The 17201-nt window shown below is 38.8% G+C and overlaps 2 protein-coding genes across 7 annotated transcripts; one reads left to right on the forward strand and one right to left on the reverse strand.

Moving 5' to 3' along the window:
• Positions 1-168: 168 nt before the first annotated feature.
• On the reverse strand, positions 169-3214 carry taf13 (TATA-box binding protein associated factor 13). Of its 4 annotated transcripts, XM_077214677.1 has the most exons (4): positions 3112-3185; positions 2730-2777; positions 2539-2633; positions 169-1582 (listed from the first exon to the last, which is right to left on the reverse strand). In XM_077214677.1, exon 4 carries the CDS (start codon positions 1579-1581, stop codon positions 1207-1209), a length of 375 nt encoding a protein of 124 aa, XP_077070792.1. In that variant the 5' UTR covers position 1582; positions 2539-2633; positions 2730-2777; positions 3112-3185; the 3' UTR covers positions 169-1206. The 4 variants fall into 4 exon arrangements, with proteins under 4 accessions (XP_077070792.1, XP_077070793.1, XP_077070789.1 ...); XM_077214678.1 differs by lacking the exons at positions 2539-2633; positions 2730-2777 and having other exon boundaries at positions 3112-3214; XM_077214674.1 differs by lacking the exons at positions 2539-2633; positions 2730-2777; positions 3112-3185 and adding an exon at positions 1696-1818.
• On the forward strand, positions 2307-15629 carry LOC143722907 (solute carrier family 35 member C2-like). 3 transcript variants are annotated; one of them, XM_077214655.1, is made up of 10 exons: positions 2307-2700; positions 3143-3283; positions 3439-3589; positions 5012-5075; positions 6018-6090; positions 8486-8654; positions 11093-11176; positions 11493-11668; positions 11890-12019; positions 14741-15629. In XM_077214655.1, the coding sequence occupies exons 2-10, from the start codon at positions 3173-3175 to the stop codon at positions 14866-14868; spliced, it is 1086 nt and encodes a 361-aa protein (XP_077070770.1). In that variant the 5' UTR covers positions 2307-2700; positions 3143-3172; the 3' UTR covers positions 14869-15629. The 3 variants fall into 3 exon arrangements, with proteins under 3 accessions (XP_077070770.1, XP_077070773.1, XP_077070771.1); XM_077214658.1 differs by having other exon boundaries at positions 2576-2700; positions 3172-3283; XM_077214656.1 differs by lacking the exon at positions 2307-2700 and having other exon boundaries at positions 3120-3283.
• Positions 15630-17201: the final 1572 nt, after the last annotated feature.

Genomic DNA, 17201 nt, shown 5'->3' on the forward strand with positions numbered 1-17201 from the left:
GTTTTGAGTTGATCAATTAAACATTATTTTTTTTCTCTCCAGTCTCTGACCCCAATTAGTTGACCATTTCTGTATATACTAAAGACTATTATACTATATATATATACTATTACTGTTTATGTAGAAGCAAAACCCAAACCTTTTACAAATATAAACATCACAATTCACTTAAAATATGCCATTCTGCTTTATTAGACATACTGTAGGAATAGCTCTGCTTTTCTATTGCACATTTAGATTTTCAACATGATATTTTTTGTGTGCAACAAGTGTGGAAACTGGAAATCAGTAAATTGTGTCTTGTTTATCTGGTAAATGGCTGCTATTATTCGCGAATTAAATGATTGAACACTAATGATGCAAATAACTGAGAATTGAAAGCTGGTAAATTAAATCCATTCCTCATTATTGCATGCACTGAAAAAAACTACCAAATGTTAAAAGAACAATGAATGAGTATAATAATCCGGTTTATACTGCAACACGCATTAGTGTACTGTATACATTCATGTCTAAACTATAAATAGAATGCATATAATGTGACATAAAATATCCAAAGCAAAAATCTCAATTAGTTATATTTACATTATTAACCAAATGCAAAAAATGTAAATGCTTTTTTATACTTCTAAACACTATGAGGCACTATTTACCAAAGCAATTCCTTTTACACTTAGATTAACCTTCAATTTGCAATAATTTCAGTTTTTATTCAAAATATTTAATAACCAAAAAAATTAAATCACACACACACACAATGTATCTTCATTGTAAAGGACACCTGCTGGTCTTCTCATTGCATGCTATAATATGTTTAGGAGTATCTTGCAACATACAAAACATTTTAAGGGAAATTAGCCTAATATTAGTATATGCTAAACTGTCATAAAAAAAATTATAGTAAGGTTGCTTTACATGTCATCTTATAAATAAGAAATTGCCATGTTTATTGAAATTTTCAAGATGCTTCTTAAAATAATAAAACCGTGTGTCTTCCATTAAAGGTTTAATATATCTTTAATGTACAACAACTGAAAAAACAAAACTATAATAATGTTACAAATCATCTTTGAAATTAATTGTGAACTGTCTTGCAACTCTAAAAACACAGAAATGAGAAAAGTGGGCTTAGGTCAAGAACAGTCAAGAATAAACACTTTTAACGTCGATTAACGTTAAACAAAATAACAGCAACCGATGGCCTTGTTAAGACCCATAATTGGCCTCGTCAAATGCTTTCCGAGCCTTTTTCAGCTCCTCGTTCATGGTGAGCAAGTCCTTCACTCTAGCAAACTTTCTAGGGTCCTTGCGGATGAGAAAGACAATGTCCTCCACCTGCACACGGCCCTGCCGCCCTATAGACATCGCCTTGTGTGTCATCTCCGTGATGAACTCGATGACCAGATCCTCCAGTATGTCCACTGATTCGGTGTACGGATTTTGGTCGTCTCCAAACCCATACATCATGCAGCGAAGCTCCTTCGAAAAAAGCCGCTTTCTTTTACCTTGGCCCGAATCTACCCCATTACCTCCGTCGTCTAAATCCTCGTCAAAACCAGGATCTTCCTCTTCCTCAGCCATTCTTTAAACGAAATACAACGTACTAATTAGAAACAGCCATGAAAACACAAGAGTACAATTTTCTGTTTTATAAAAATACTAACAGACACCATGTTAAGGTATAATATAACTTACATGTAATAATCGAACAGCAAAACAAAACACCCCAAACAGCAAATGCAAAGACAGGAAATTCTGTTCATTCATTTACATCCTAACACGACACTGGAGGAGGCATTACAACCGGCAGCGCCACTTAGAGTTCTGGATGACGCATACCGTGTAAAGTTCGAAACATTTCCCGGAAATTGGCTCTTTCGAACAAATCAATTCAGTGATTCTTTTACGTCACAACGAGTCATTCTTTCTTTGCTCCAAACCAGAGCCATATAGAGAGAAGTGAACAGAAATATGGGCATACTTTTGATGTAACTCGCAAAGATGTAATTATGTAATTTGAATCATAAATGATATCTTATTTTTTTATCGTAAATTTCATATGCACAAAAGCAAAATTAATAATTTTAAACTGTTTAAAGTTATATACGGTGGTGTTTCTTATTCAGTTTATTGACTAAGTGTAGTGATAAAAAAAACAACTTTATTTTATTTTATTTGAGTTAAAGAAAATTTAAAAGTAAAACATTGAACTGGCTTTTTTAATTTAATCTTATTTTATATTTTTGATGAGCTGTCGGCTCAGTTTGATTCGAGAAAGATTTGTTTAGGTCTAGACCGGTTCAACTGATTCACCAAAAAAAATCGAACACAAAAGAACGAATGTAACAGAGCAAACGCGTAGCTGATAGAAGCATTCCGACTTTCCGAGCAGCAGAAGAATATGATAATAAATATCTAATTTCAAAACATTTCGAGTAATCTGTTTAGATTTCAAAATTTCCCGGGCTGCAGCGCATGTGTCAGCAGAGCAACGTCCACGTCATAGCAGAAGTAACTACACAGGGGTGTCTGACTGACCGTATGTTAGGTTCACAAACAAGTTATTTGAATTGCACAAATCTATGGCAGACTCGCGCGCTAATGTCACCCTAGTGCTGTAAGAAGAAGCACGCCTGCAAGAGATGGTTACATAGTGTCTGCTACTAGCTTTTCGTTTACAAGGACTATGTAAACAGTGAGGTAAGAAAATATGTGATCACGACACCGACCTTAGCTAGTACTGGTTAGCTGTAAATGGCACAGTCAGCGTGGGTAAACTGTCAAAGCATCAGTGAGGTAACAAGGTTTTTAGTGCTCGCAAGGGCTTAGGACAACACTTTAGTAAAAAAAGAAACCTAGCTTAGCGTTTATTGCTTAAATATCTAACGTTAACAAAACAAGACATCTACGTTTCAGCAGGCACTTAACCAGTCTTTATAACGGTATCGTTACAGCTGTTTGGTTGCACTTTTCAACAAGTGCTTCTCTGATCAATACGACACAGTCGCGCACATTGAGTATTTTTGGCACTGCATGTTCATATCAACCTACTCAGAGTTTGATTTTCCACATGTTAACACTTTGTGACTGGCTCTGGTTACTTCTTATTACCTTCCTTTCTTTTTAACATGTGCTCTCTCAGCTGCGCCTTGTTGTATCCGGGTTGTCCAGGATGGCGTGGCCGATGCAGTTCCTCTGCAGGGCGCTGCGCACTGTGGGCCTGGTGCTTTTCTACTATGTGTTTTCCATTGGCATAACGTTCTACAACAAGTGGCTCATGAAGGTGAGTTGTAGTTCTTTTGCATAAAAATCCGCCTTTTCCTTCTTGAAACTTGAATTTAAGTGTTGTTGTTTTTTTTTTTTTTTTTGAGAGAGCACTTATTTGTTCTGTTTGGTTTTGTATAATGTCTGTTTTTTTTTGTTGTTTTTTTGCCCCAGGACTTCCACTTTCCTCTGTTCATGACCCTGGTCCATCTTGCTATAATATTCTGTTTCTCTACACTGACACGCTTTGCCATGCAGTGCTGGACGGGAAAGCCTCGAGTTATTCTTCCTTGGAAGGTTTACCTTTCTAAAGTAGCCCCAACAGGTGACCATTTTTCTTTTTTTTTGTTTTAGAAAAAAGTTTTCAGTGAGTCCAAAGACCAAAAATGTGTTGGAATGTGTGTCATAATGGTTGCTGAAGAGATAAACAAAAAGATAGCTGGTTTTATCCAACACAGTTTGGGAGGGTGAAGTCCACATTGATTGTGCCAAGAACGAGAATCTAATTGCTTGATTTTCTCTGCTTGAATATTCAGGGGCTTGTCCACAAGACCATTATCTTTTGCTTGCTATAAATTAACTACACCCCAGTGTTTCCCACAGATTAGAAAGCAATTTGTGCTGGGGTCGTTCAAAATAATTCCTTCGTTTATTATTCGTTACACAGAACTTTATTATTTTAAATATTAATCAAAAATGCTTCATACCTTCACGGAATTTACACACCCTATACAAAATTCACACCCCATTCAAATTTCTTTACCTCTACAAAATCCACATTCCTGTACCAAAAATCTACACATCTTCTATCTGAAATACACACCCTATACAAATCCCACAGCTTTACAGATTTCACACACTATACTAAATTTAGTATAAACAGCCTACTTGCTGCAAAGTCTGCAACTTTTGTCAGAGCACCTGATTTTGCAGGGCTTGCTTCCTCATCCTCAACACGTGCCTTTTTCAGTCGCGGAAAATTTTCAATATTCATCTAGATTGAAGCAGCAAACATTCAGTGTAAGAATAAAAAAAGGACATAACATTATTTATAATAAGTTTATTTGATTCACAGCTGCTACACATAGTGTTTTGACCTCGGCAACCCAACTGCATTGTACCGCAAACTTGCGATTAGTTAACTTTCTAAAGAAGGCACAATTGCTTGTTTGCTAAGGGTCGGGTCTGGACTCCAACATTAACACACTGACAACATTGTATTCAGAATATAAAATATTTTTTATAGCACTTTTTAATGTGTGATTGTGTAAAGGTGTTCACGAGATGCCAACCTTTTTCGCCAGCTGTCTTCACTTCACCAAATAGGCAAAGCTTCCATGCTTCCAGGGATGATCTCGTTTTCATGGAGACAGACTGTGTGTGTGTGGGTGTGTGTGTGTGAGAGAGAGAGAGAGAAAGACACGTGAGTTACAGAGAGACAGAAAGACACGTGAGTTACAGAGAGACGGAGGGAGAGCAGGGAAAGGAAATGCAGCTAAAAGAATACGCTGTGTGTTTTAAATGGCGTTAAAAAAAAAAAGAATAACGAAACGCGGCTGGTGTTGATTCTGTGGCGCACCACCACTAATTAGTCTATGTGTTGGAAACACTGCACCCTCAGCATCATACATTCATGATCAATTCATGTTCAGGTTTTACCATAGATTATTTCATCCTGACTAACATTTTTATTATTGTGAGATAGTGTTTCATAATATCTATACAACTGTTTGTCTTTGTCCATCAGCCCTGGCGACAGCGCTGGATATTGGACTGTCCAACTGGAGCTTCCTTTTCATCACTATTAGTTTGTAAGCATGTTGTTTATTACTACCTACAAAAAAATCCCTTAACCCTAAGTACTACAGACACGCAGACAATCAAACATTTTTTGTAGATATTCTCAGTGTTAGATGTGAAATCATATTTTTTTATTACATACTTGATTCTGATTGGTCGGCCATTTGATTGTGCAGTCAAATATTTTGTGTAATGACCATTACAATTATAAAAATGTATGAATCAATGTATATATTAGTGCTGTTTCAGTTTTCAAATATTGTCTCATAGGACACTTCTTCTCACAAAATTATGTAAATTAAAATGAATATTAATGTCTTCTTCGTTTATTAATATATTTGCTATTGAGTAGTTATATGATTAATGAGAAATGTAAAATCAGCTGGTCATTATTGCAAAATAATTCTCTGACATTGTCTGATAAGATTGTCTTAAAATTTTTATACTAAATGTGATTACTGTGACTAAATACTGTGATTAGTCTTCTGTGCTTATATTTAAACAATTCACATCCATCTTGTATGGAGCTGAGAAGAAACTAAATGTGTGTTTAGAATTCTAACAGATTTTTAAACACTAGGCATCATACAGTTGCCAACTTTGTAAATGGTTACAGAGACAAACTGGGCATCACTAAATGACTGAGCATCACGCACTACCAGACATTCAAGTCATTCCAAATTAAACAAACTTATGCAGAAACATCCGTCTCATTGTTAGGAGATGCATGACAATGAAAACTATCTGTGATCTAAAATCGACTCAAAATATCAAACATGTTTGATTTTCCCTGAAGGGATGGGATCAAACTCTGAAGCTAAACTCTGAGTCGTGTAGTTTATTCCAGCCTTAACTTGTATGCTATTCTTGACCTGTGTTGTATGTACATATGTATGCTTCAGGAAATGCAAGTTAAATTAAAACTACCCGGGATTTTTGGGTTTCCTGTGTAGGTACACCATGACCAAGTCTTCAGCAGTTCTCTTCATTCTCTTTTTCTCCCTCGTCTTCAAACTTGAGGAGCCGGTAAGTGTGTTTATACACTTGATTCTTGAATAAAGGAGTAAAGAAAAGGAAGCTATCGTTCAAAAGAAGCTATTTTTACTTCAGATACATTAAACATACATTTTGCATATGTAAAGTTTGCATCAAGGTGCAGCAACATGCATTATTTCAGACATTTGAAGACTTCACATGCAAAAAGTCCATCTGACATTTTTCTTTTAAATGAGCATTTTTATCAGGCTCTATATTTAGGTTCAGTAATTTCACTTTAATGGCAATGAAAAGGTTATTAGTCAGTTATTGAAATGCTTAAATAATAAAAAAGAAAAGAGGTTTTGCATCTGAAATCATCATTTTTGTTCATTGCTATCTTTGCTGAACTGGCTGTTCTCTGCCCATATCTGTCCATTAGAGATGCGCGGTTATAGCCGGTTATAGCCGCGGAGTCCGCGGATAAACTGCGGATGACGTGACGGAAAAAAATATTTAAATTAAATTCGGGCGGGTGGCGGGCGGTTTCTAGTCTCGGGGCTGTCATTAGCAGCGCCTTGTATTAGCGGATGGCGGGCGGGAAATTTGGTCAAAAACGTTGGTGCGGATGGATGGCGGACGGATGATGAGTTTTATGATGCGGTTGCAGATGAAATAATAGCCCATCCGCGCATCTCTACTGTCCATATAATAATTCCCCCCATTACTTAATGGAATTAAAGTACATCAAGGCATTTTAAAGAGAATGCATTCCCACTGTGTTAATGAAGTACATTCAACAGTTTTTATATTTTTCTGCATTTGGCTGAGCAGTTTAAGTGGCAAGTCCTTGGGTAGGTAATTTCGGTCCTATAGAGCCTGCAGAGTTTAGCTCCAAGCCTAATCATACAGCTGTATACGAAAAGAAAAAAGGGACTGTACTTTACCACCCACTTAGGACCCTGAAAAAGTATCCCTTTGAATTTCTAATTTTATGGAGCACTTGGCTGTGTGAGCCATTTGGTTCATACCTTTACAGACACAGATTAAGTTGATTAGTTGATCTGAGGGTTTGAAATTAACTTTTTCTTTTATTCAACAGCCAATTTGTCGGCAGTTAGCATCACACTGGTTGTGTCTTGAGCTTGTTCACCACAGACCTTATGACCAAGTCTTGAGCCCCTTCCAGACAGCTCGTTGATCCTGGGAAATTGCTAGAGTGCCTTCTGTGTGAATGCAAACACGACATGGGTTTGATGCCGGTATCGATGCCGGGATGGGGACCTAGTAACATTGCCGGGATCAGTCCCGGAACGTGCCCTGTGTGAACAAAAGCCAGAACCAATGCCGTAAGGGGTGTGTCGTAGTGATGACGCACGTGCCATCGCAATAATGTAGTTATCGTGCGACTCTGTTGCTCTTAGAAGAAAGTTTGTGTTTGTCAACAACAAAGAAAGAACGAAAAAATGTCTGCAAACTGTAATGAAGCAGAGCTGAGAACGGTACCCAATGAATTAGTGTGCGACCGAATCCGGAAAAAAATGGTCGAGCCATGTTGTTCAAAGCAATGCAAACATTTCCGCTGTTGTACCACAACATGTTTTTGACGTGTATGTTACACGTCACATCCTACCGTCACGTGTCTTTACGGGATGTGTGTGAACAGATTCCGGAAAATCACTGGCAATGTGAATTAACCAAAATCAAACGATCCCTGGACACATTATCCATGTATTTTCCGAAATCTCTATGTGAAAGAGGCTTTGGTGTGAGGAGATCATTTAAAGTTTCTGAAAAGATCACTGAACTGTGTTAGCATTCAAAAATTCCAGACTGTAAACTGATGCCCGTTCTTTTTCCGATGTACTCTAAGCACTCGCTACTTCTGATACAAAGGTCAAATGGATTTGCAACGGTCGCTTTGTAGCGTCATGTGCATTGCAGCGTGACAACGGTCATGTCCGGTGTGTAGGGTGGCCACCTGTCCCACATTTTGCTTGACAATCCCGAAAATCCTGTAAGTTTAACTGTTTATTAACTATTTCAAATGTTATCATCCAATGTGATGGCAAATATGCTTTCCAGCTAATGTAATTGAATCTTTACATAGAATAATAGTAGTAAATTTATCTCTAACACGTGTCCCGCATTGTCCTGCAAAATCACATGTACTGTCCTGCAACTGAGCAATAACCAGGTGATCACCCTACCAGTGTTTTAAGAGGGTAAAATCATGTCAGTATAAATCAGTCCAAGACCACGTTTGATTTTGGCTGCATTAAAGACACCATGAAATGTCATGAATGCAGTTTTATTTTTTTTGTGTTGATGTATTTCTTATTCAAACAAGATGTTGGGGCGAGAGATATTGAAGGACTTGACCCCTCTTTTGGCTTGGTGTTTGTTGTAGGTAATGTGTACTGCCATACTCTTTTGAACCCAACAGAACCCATTCCTGATCCTGGTGGTGTTGCTGATAGCCAGCGGTCTGTTCATGTTCACTCTCAAGTCGACTCAGTTTAATCTGGAGGGTTTCCTTATGGTCCTTTTGGCCTCTTTTATCGGAGGGATCCGCTGGACTCTCACTCAAGTGCTCATGCAGAAAGCAGAGCTTGGTAAGTCTTGGTGTGAGGAGAACATTGAAAGTTTCTGTTAAGATCACTGAACTGTGTTAGCATGTTGATATGACCTGTGTTTGGACTGTATGGTGAAGTGGGGAATTGACCGTTCGCAAAAGCCACGCCCCCTAGTTATTGTTACTACGCCCGTCAAACTAATGGTCAAACACGACCAGCGCCATAGATTGCCATGACGGGAAGAGGTATCCCGTGCGTGTCAGTGACCTTTTTTGGAGCAATACCTCCGCGATATCCTCCAGATCGAGGCAAAAGGGGTTACAGTATGCAGCGGAGGGATATATTCAAAATATAAAAATACGCAATGAAGGAGACACGACTACTATCGAGGCTTATGCTTATACCGATCTCAAGCGAAATCTGAGAAACCCCATGACCTGTATCGTTAAGTTACCTCAAATGCAACCAGCACAGCCTTGAAGAAGATTTTATAAGCTGGTTCAGTGGCTAATTGTTTGGAGTTAGAAATATATAACTCACGCTGCTTATTAAGTAATTTTGCCTCATATACAGGATTATACATTCAAGCAGGTTGTTCATTACCACGGCATCCGCTTGCGTGTCATGCTGAATGCGATTTTCATGTTTAAAAGTAACTATACATAAGAGACGGAAAGATGCAGATAACCATACATTATATAAGGTTATTTCTATTCGTTAAGATATTGATATATGAACTGATGTTGTCAAGTAAGCTTCACGGCTTTCCCCGTTGCGAACGTGCACTCCTTTAAACTGTAGTCTACCGGTGCTGCACGGCTAGTGACTGCTGCTCATTTCCCCCTGAAAATATCATGTTAACAACAACCCTTTAGAAAACGTAATTCCTTTGTGGATCCTCTTGATCTGCTTTCTCCATGTTTCTTTGACTAATCCCAGTGTCTCAGTCTCACTCATAGTGCACGCCAGTTAAAGGTACAATATGTAGGATTTTTGCAGTAAAATATCCAAAAACCACTAGGCCAATGTTAAATGTTTTGTTAAGTTGATTACTTACAATATGCCAAATGTTTCAAACTATTTGTAAATCGTGAGAAAATTGCGATTTTAACCAAGGAAACGGGGCTTGTGAGCAGCCTTGTGAGGAGTCGCCAGGCAATGGCGTCATATCCGCGTTACCCTCGGTTTCCGCCAGGTTTGACCTCGTACTGCCATAGTAACCATGGGGACAGACGTTGACAACTGGGTTATGCTTAGCAGGATGCTCACGCTGTTGTTGTTTTGTTCAAACATTATGGACCATGGCAAGCAGACTTTGAGACAAAAAAAGGACTAAAATGAAGATCAACATCTTTCTAGATGCCGAGAGCTCCACGTCCGCGATTAACTTTGACTTGACAGAGACGCGAGTGTTGCATGTACTTTATTAGACAGGTGAGCAAATGTACATAAAACGAATCAATATTATTTAGTTCAACATTATGAAATGTTAGAATATGATCTGTATGTTATTCTAATGTTGATCTAGCTTAACATACTTAGTGAAAAGTGAAAGTGACACGTGATGGCCAAGTATGGTAACCCATACTTGGAATTTGACCTCTGTATTTTACCCATCCAAGTAAGTGCACATATTAGGAGTAGAGTAGTGAGTAGTGAACACACACACACTCCAAACGTGGATACACACACCCGGAGCAGCGGGCAGCCTTGAGTGGCACCCGGGGAGCTATTGGGGGTTAGGTGCCTTGCTCAAGGACACCTCAGTCATATTCCTGCCGGTACTGGAATCGAACCTGCAACCTTTGGGTCACCAGTCCAACTCTGTTACTGTTAGCACTTGCTATTAATTCAGCACTTGCGTGTAGTTTGGTAGAATGAAATGTCCTTATTCCTTTATATCCGCCGGACTCGCATTGCGTGTGGCGCTGGTATACGTCTAGCAATCACGCCCTGCTTCATACCACAGTCATGTTAAAAACATCAATGTATTCACTCATCTATAAAAGATCCATCAGCTTGACGACAAAATCCATAATTCAGCTTAATGTGGAATATACGTCATCAATATACGCCTTTGTTATTGTAAGAGGTTAGCGACCCCTGGTGGCGAAAAATCCTGCATATTGTACCTTTAACCACGTTCGACACATTTAACTGGGAGTGGGGCCGTCCACACTGTTTTTATCCATTGTAGGCACCGCTCACGTTGTGTTTTCGGCTTTGGAAACGGAAAGAACACAACTCCTCCAGACAATCTCTCGGGGTACCTAGTGTCCGATTTACAAACGCTGTGGGCGCACCGCTTCACCATCTTGCTTGGAGTCAATGTTTGACCTGCTCAATGTTTGACCTACTATGACCTGCTCACATAGTAACAGTTGCTATGATGTGTGATTGGACAATGGCCGTTTTGGGGGAGGGGCCGGCGAAAGGTCAATTCTCGTGACTCTTATGTACTTCTCTTTGCCACGCAGGGCTTCAGAACCCCATAGACACCATGTATCATCTACAGCCCCTTATGTTCCTGAGCCTCTTTCCTCTGTTTCTTCTCAATGAGGGTCAGTCAGGCACCAGGTTTTTTCTAAAAAACAAAATCTATATATATATATAATCATAACATATACTTAGTTATACTTTACAATTTACATATCATATATTTTCCCCCTTTGAAATTAAATTCACAAATACATCTTAATGGTTCTAAAATACGTTTCAACTTCGTGATTCAATATATAATTTATATTTCCTCTTGGGGTAAAAAAAAAAATCAACTGGACCTTTTTTGCCATTTGCTATGGTTCTTGGTTACCAGTACATTTGTGTCTCAAGTAACCTGTTGCTTGCCTGTTTCTTCATCTTGTCATTCATGAGTAGGACTGAGTGTGAGCACCACAGAGAAGCTCTTCAGGGTCAGTGAGCTCTCACACCTACTCTACACTCTGGTGACTCTGTCTGTGGGTGGCATGCTGGCATTTGGTCTGGGCTTTTCCGAGTTCCTGCTGGTGTCCCGCACATCCAGCCTCACGCTATCCATTGCAGGCATTTTTAAGGTGAGAATACATCATAAGGATTTTCTTATTTGCTTTTGATTGCAATTTATTTGCAATTTTCTTATTGTACATACCTATAAGTAATATAAAAAGCTGCAGAAACTTTTTGCTTCTTCATCCTAATGTCCATTTCTCATTAGCTCGGCTAGGTTTTAAAGCCTTCATTAGACGTAAACCATTCATTTTCTTCACAAAGACATTCTCTCTGTCTCTCTCTGTAGGAGGTGTGCACTCTGCTGCTGGCAGTGGAGTTCATGGGGGATAAAATGAGCACAGTGAACTGGTTGGGCTTTGTTGTGTGTCTCTCTGGCATAACACTGCATATTAGCCTCAAAACATTCTATAACAAAGGTAAGACAATCATAATCCTGATTATGCCTGTAAATGTTTATTATGCAATGATTCTACAGGCGTTTGGGTATAATGCTAAAGGCAACTTTAAGTCGCAATGAAATGGAAGTAGCAACAGATGTTTTCAAGTGTAACAGATTATTGAAAAAGAATCAATGATGTTTTGACATAAGAGGTAATTGTACTATAAAAACATCCTGTAAGTTTCAGAACTTAATTTGTACAAAAACAGCTTTTATTGAAACCAAGCTCAGAAAGTGTCTTGCTTTGGAATTTTTACCTCATCGCGTGACGAAAGACAGTCAGTGCCTACTTCTATACCATGCCTCTTTAGCCCCACCCACCAATTTGCGCATGTCATGTAGTAGAAAATACTAGACAGAAGAAAACACTGGATTACTCCAGCAACAAAACGATAGAGATGCCTCTAAGTGCCACGTTGTGGAAAAACATCCTTGTGATCTTAACATTAAGAAAGCATGGATGAACTTTATTTTTAACGAAGTTCCAGTCAGATCACGTCAGTTGTTTGTTCGCTTCATTTTTACTGCAGATTCGTTTTTAAACTAGTCACAGTTTGACGCAGGCTTTTCAGAGAGACTGAATAAAAGCTTCAGTGAGCAACATCTGTTTTGTCATCAGTAAGACATTATAACACGTTTCATTTTATTTAAAACACTACACTGCATATGACAATGTACAGGTCCTTCTCAAAAAATTAGCATATTGTGATAAAGTTCATTATTTTCCATAATGTAATGATAAAAATTAAACTTTCATATATTTTAGATTCATTGCACACCAACTGAAATATTTCAGGTCTTTATTGTTTTGATACTGATGATTTTGGCATACAGCTCATGAAAACCCAAAATTCCTATCTCAAAAAATTAGAATATTTCATCTGACCAATAAAAGAAGAGTTTTTAATACAAAAAAAGTCAACCTTCAAATAATTATGTTCAGTTATGCACTCAATCCTTGGTCGGGAATCCTTTTGCAGAAATGACTGCTTCAATGCGGTGTGGCATGGAGGCAATCAGCCTGTGGCACTGCTGAGGTGTTATGGAGGCCCAGGATGCTTCGATAGCGGCCTTAAGCTCATCCAGAGTGTTGGGTCTTGCGTCTCTCAACTTTCTCTTCACAATATCCCACAGATTCTCTATGGGGTTCAGGTCAGGAGAGTTGGCAGGCCAATTGAGTACAGTAATACCATGGTCAGGAAACCATTTACCAGTGGTTTTGGAACTGTGAGCAGGTGCCAGGTCGTGCTGAAAAATTAAATCTTCATCTCCATAAAGCTTTTCAGCAGATGGAAGCATGAAGTGCTCCAAAATCTCCTGATAGCTAGCTGCATTGACCCTGCCCTTGATAAAACACAGTGGACCAACACCGGCAGCTGACATGGCACCCCAGACCATCACTGACTGTGGGTACTTGACACTGGACTTCAGGCATTTTGGCATTTCCTTCTCCCCAGTCTTCCTCAAGACTCTGGCACCTTGATTTCCGAATGACATGCAAAATTTGCTTTCATCCTAAAAAAGTACTTTAGACCACTGAGCAACAGTCCAGTGCTGCTTCTCTGTAGCCCAGGTCAGGCGCTTCTGCTGCTGTTTCTGGTTCAAAAGTGGCTTGACCTGGGGAATGCGGCACCTGTAGCCCATTTCCTGCATACGCCTGTGCACGGTGGCTCTGGATGTTTCTACTCCAGACTCAGTCCACTGCTTCCGCAGGTCCCCCAAGGTCTGGAATCGGTCCTTCTCCACAATCTTCCTCAGGGTCCGGTCACCTCTTCTCGTTGTGCAGCGTTTTTTGCCACACTTTTTCCTTCCCACAGACTCTCCACTGAGGTGTCTTGATACAGCACTCTGGGAACAGCCTATTTGTTCAGAAATTTCTTTCTGTGTCTTACCCTCTTGCTTGAGGGTGTCAATGATGGCCTTCTGGACAGCAGTCAGGTCGGCAGTCTTACACATGATTGCGGTTTTGACACAATATTTTCTGTTACAATAGTCACTGTCAGATTATGCGTTTTTTGACTTGCGTGTGTGATGTCATGGAGAATGCGGAACTATCACCCGACAGGTGTTGTGAGCGTAAACAAACAATGGCTACCGAAGCATCGTGTTTTGCACTGGATGTCTTGTCCTCAGAAAAGCCCCCCCCAAAAAAGACAACCTGACAGTTGACACATTTCTAGATTGCACGAGGAGGAAAGTAGAATTCTCCAAAGAGAACTTGTAACATATTTTTATTTTTAGCCAATAGTAAAAATAAATGTTGCCTATTCACCGGGTTGCTGAAGCGTCTCCGTTATCGTTTATATTTTTTGATGGTATTTCGTGGTAGTCCCTCTGGGAAACATCATAAAGGCTGGAGTACTGGCATAGCTTTTGTATGTTTGAAAGCTGTGGAAAACTGAAAAATAATTTAACGTGCTAGTATTTCGTTGTGAAGCATCGCAGCAACTATGACACACTATACGAGATAATATTATGGATTTTTGCATCCCAACGCCCATTGTCATAATCCTCACTATACCCTACGTCAAACGGATCATGCCAAAATCGGGCTAAAATCGTGTTGTCTGCACTAGGCATTAGAAGGTTTCAGGCTTCTAGAAGAAGAAAATGCTCAAAGCTTGTTTTTGAAACACTAATTGTTTTGTTTGTTAGTGTGCTGCTCTTAGTGTGTGTGCATCTCTGTGTCTTTTTATAGGAAATGGCCTCATGGTGAGACAACTACCAGTCAGAGACAACCCAGACCTTGAGCTTCCACTTCTGCAAACAAAAGACGACTATTGTGAAGACACCAATGATGAAGAGGAGCATGAGATTCTTTACTAGTTTGAGAAAGACATGAATGTCCTACTCATGGAATGTTCTGCTTTAAAGGCTCATATCAATGGTCACATTGACCACAGGTACTGAACAAGCCTCAGATGTGTTATGAATAAGCATGAGAAGAGACTATACAGCTAATGTACGAGGGTACATTCGTGTTGTCTGCCTCTCCAGGATGCTGAGAGGACACTATGCTCTTGGGAAGACAGGACTCTTAAAAGCCACTGGGTGATTAAAAGTATAGTTCACACAAAAAATTCACTTCTGTCATCATTTGCTTACCCTCTTGTCATTTCAAACCTGTATGACTTTTCTCCTGTGGAACACAAAAGGAGATGTTTTTAAGAGTATCTTACATAGAATGAAAGTGGATGGGGACCAGGGACTATCAAGCTACAAAATTGTAAATTCATATGAATTGTGTGCAATATTCCAAGGCCCCTGAAGCCGTATGATAGACATTCTGCAATAAAAAATGAATTTAGCCTTTGAAGAAAAAGTCACACGTTTTGGAAGACACTAGGATGAGTAAATTAGACTTTTTAAGTTTATAGGTAAGTTATACCTTTAAAACTGACGTGGCATCAAACGCAGCACAGGACCAATCTCCTAGTGGCCTTACACATTTGTTTACATGACTATAAAGGATTTATTTTATATTTACTAAATATAAATTCTATTTCAGTTGCCTAAAATAATGATTTCACTAAATATGACACAGAATGTGAGTTTTCTTTTAATAAAATGAACTTTGATTTCTTCCATCATGAATTCCTTTCCTTTTAACTTTTTGAAGGCAGCTTTATGAATGACATGCATTCACTTCATGGTTGAGCAAATGTTATCAACTCTTAGAGGCAGAATTCAGCAAAGCAGATTATATAGCCTAATTAGATTTGTTTGGAGTTTTCATGCAGGTAGAGGGAAGTCTATAAATTCATGAACTTCATTGAGTTTGTTTAGTGGATTAATCATGAAGTCAGAGAGGGCCTGTTCAGTTCCAAATAGTCTGAAGATCAAGAGAAAACAGTTGTTTCAGGAGATGGTAATGAATTCACTTAAGTGGAATTTATGTTTCAGTCTCGCATAAATCTACACATGCAGCGCAAGTAAACTTTATTTAATTATTTTTAAAGGCATTATGCAACATACTAATTTACATTCGGCAACTCATAGATGCTTTACCGGCCGATTTTTGTTTTGTTTGTTTGTTTAGGATTATCTACGTGTTCAAAGCTTAAAGTCTAATTTGTTAAAAGACTGGTACAGTTTCCATCGCTAGTCCCCTCCTCTGATTGTTACTGCCAAAAATGTGGTCTTCTGACGAATAAAGTGTGTTTACCCTGACAGCTCTTTAATAAGTGCATTAGGGCAAGACCGGGTATGGTTGTAACACTTTTTGCTTCAGCATCTGTAACACAATGAATTTATGAGCTTGAGTGCTCAAACTTTTATAGAAAGTACCCACATTTGTTTAATACAAAAAGCCACCCATTCAAACCTCTTTAAGAATATCACAGTCCTTATGAATTGATGTCAAATACATGGTGTGCTTTTGTTACAATCTACCCCACTAGGTTCACTGAAACAATACAAAATAATGCCTCTCTTTCTGTGATTGACCACAGCTCAAATACATTTTCTGTTTGACTGTGTGCATGTGTCTGTAAATATATATATATATAAAATATACTAGAACAAACTTCCTTAGCGGGTTTTATGCTTAATGAACACTAAACTGCAGTTTATCTGTAAAGAACATGTAGGACTAACAAAAAAACAAAAAGTGTAAATTTGTGTGTCTGTGTGAATATTCTCAATCAGAGTAACAATAGTGAATAATCTGTGTTTTTAACTCTGGAGTGCAGACTGGGTGGGCCCAGAAACTACATAGGGCACATTTTACCCACACTTCCTTTGGCTTTGAGTTGCCAAATCGCTACATACAGGCAACATAAAAGTTTTCATTGTCTGGTCTCAGAATCCTCACCACTGGCTTTCAACATTGTCGTCTGACAACTGATCTGCCTGACCTGAAACCTCATCAAATTGAGAAAAAAAGAAAGAAAGAAAAAACCACTGGCAGGGACACATCTGTCTTTCTTTTCCACTGTCTACGCATTCTGTAAAATCATTAAAAAGAAAATGTTTTTATTTGTATGTAAGGGGGGATGGTTGTAACACTTTTTAAAGGTGTTACCTACCCTACCCTTGTCAGCCATAACCTGAGCTAACCATAACCTGTATTAGCATAATGGTTTGAAATTGGCAGGTTAAGCAAAAAGTGCAGCATAATAATTATTATTATTATAAAAATGCATCACAGATAAACTACA

This window comes from Siphateles boraxobius, unplaced genomic scaffold (genome assembly GCF_051911475.1).
Source record: "Siphateles boraxobius isolate OS27281-9 unplaced genomic scaffold, OSU_SipBor_1 68, whole genome shotgun sequence".
Classification (NCBI taxonomy): Eukaryota; Metazoa; Chordata; class Actinopteri; order Cypriniformes; family Leuciscidae; genus Siphateles; species Siphateles boraxobius.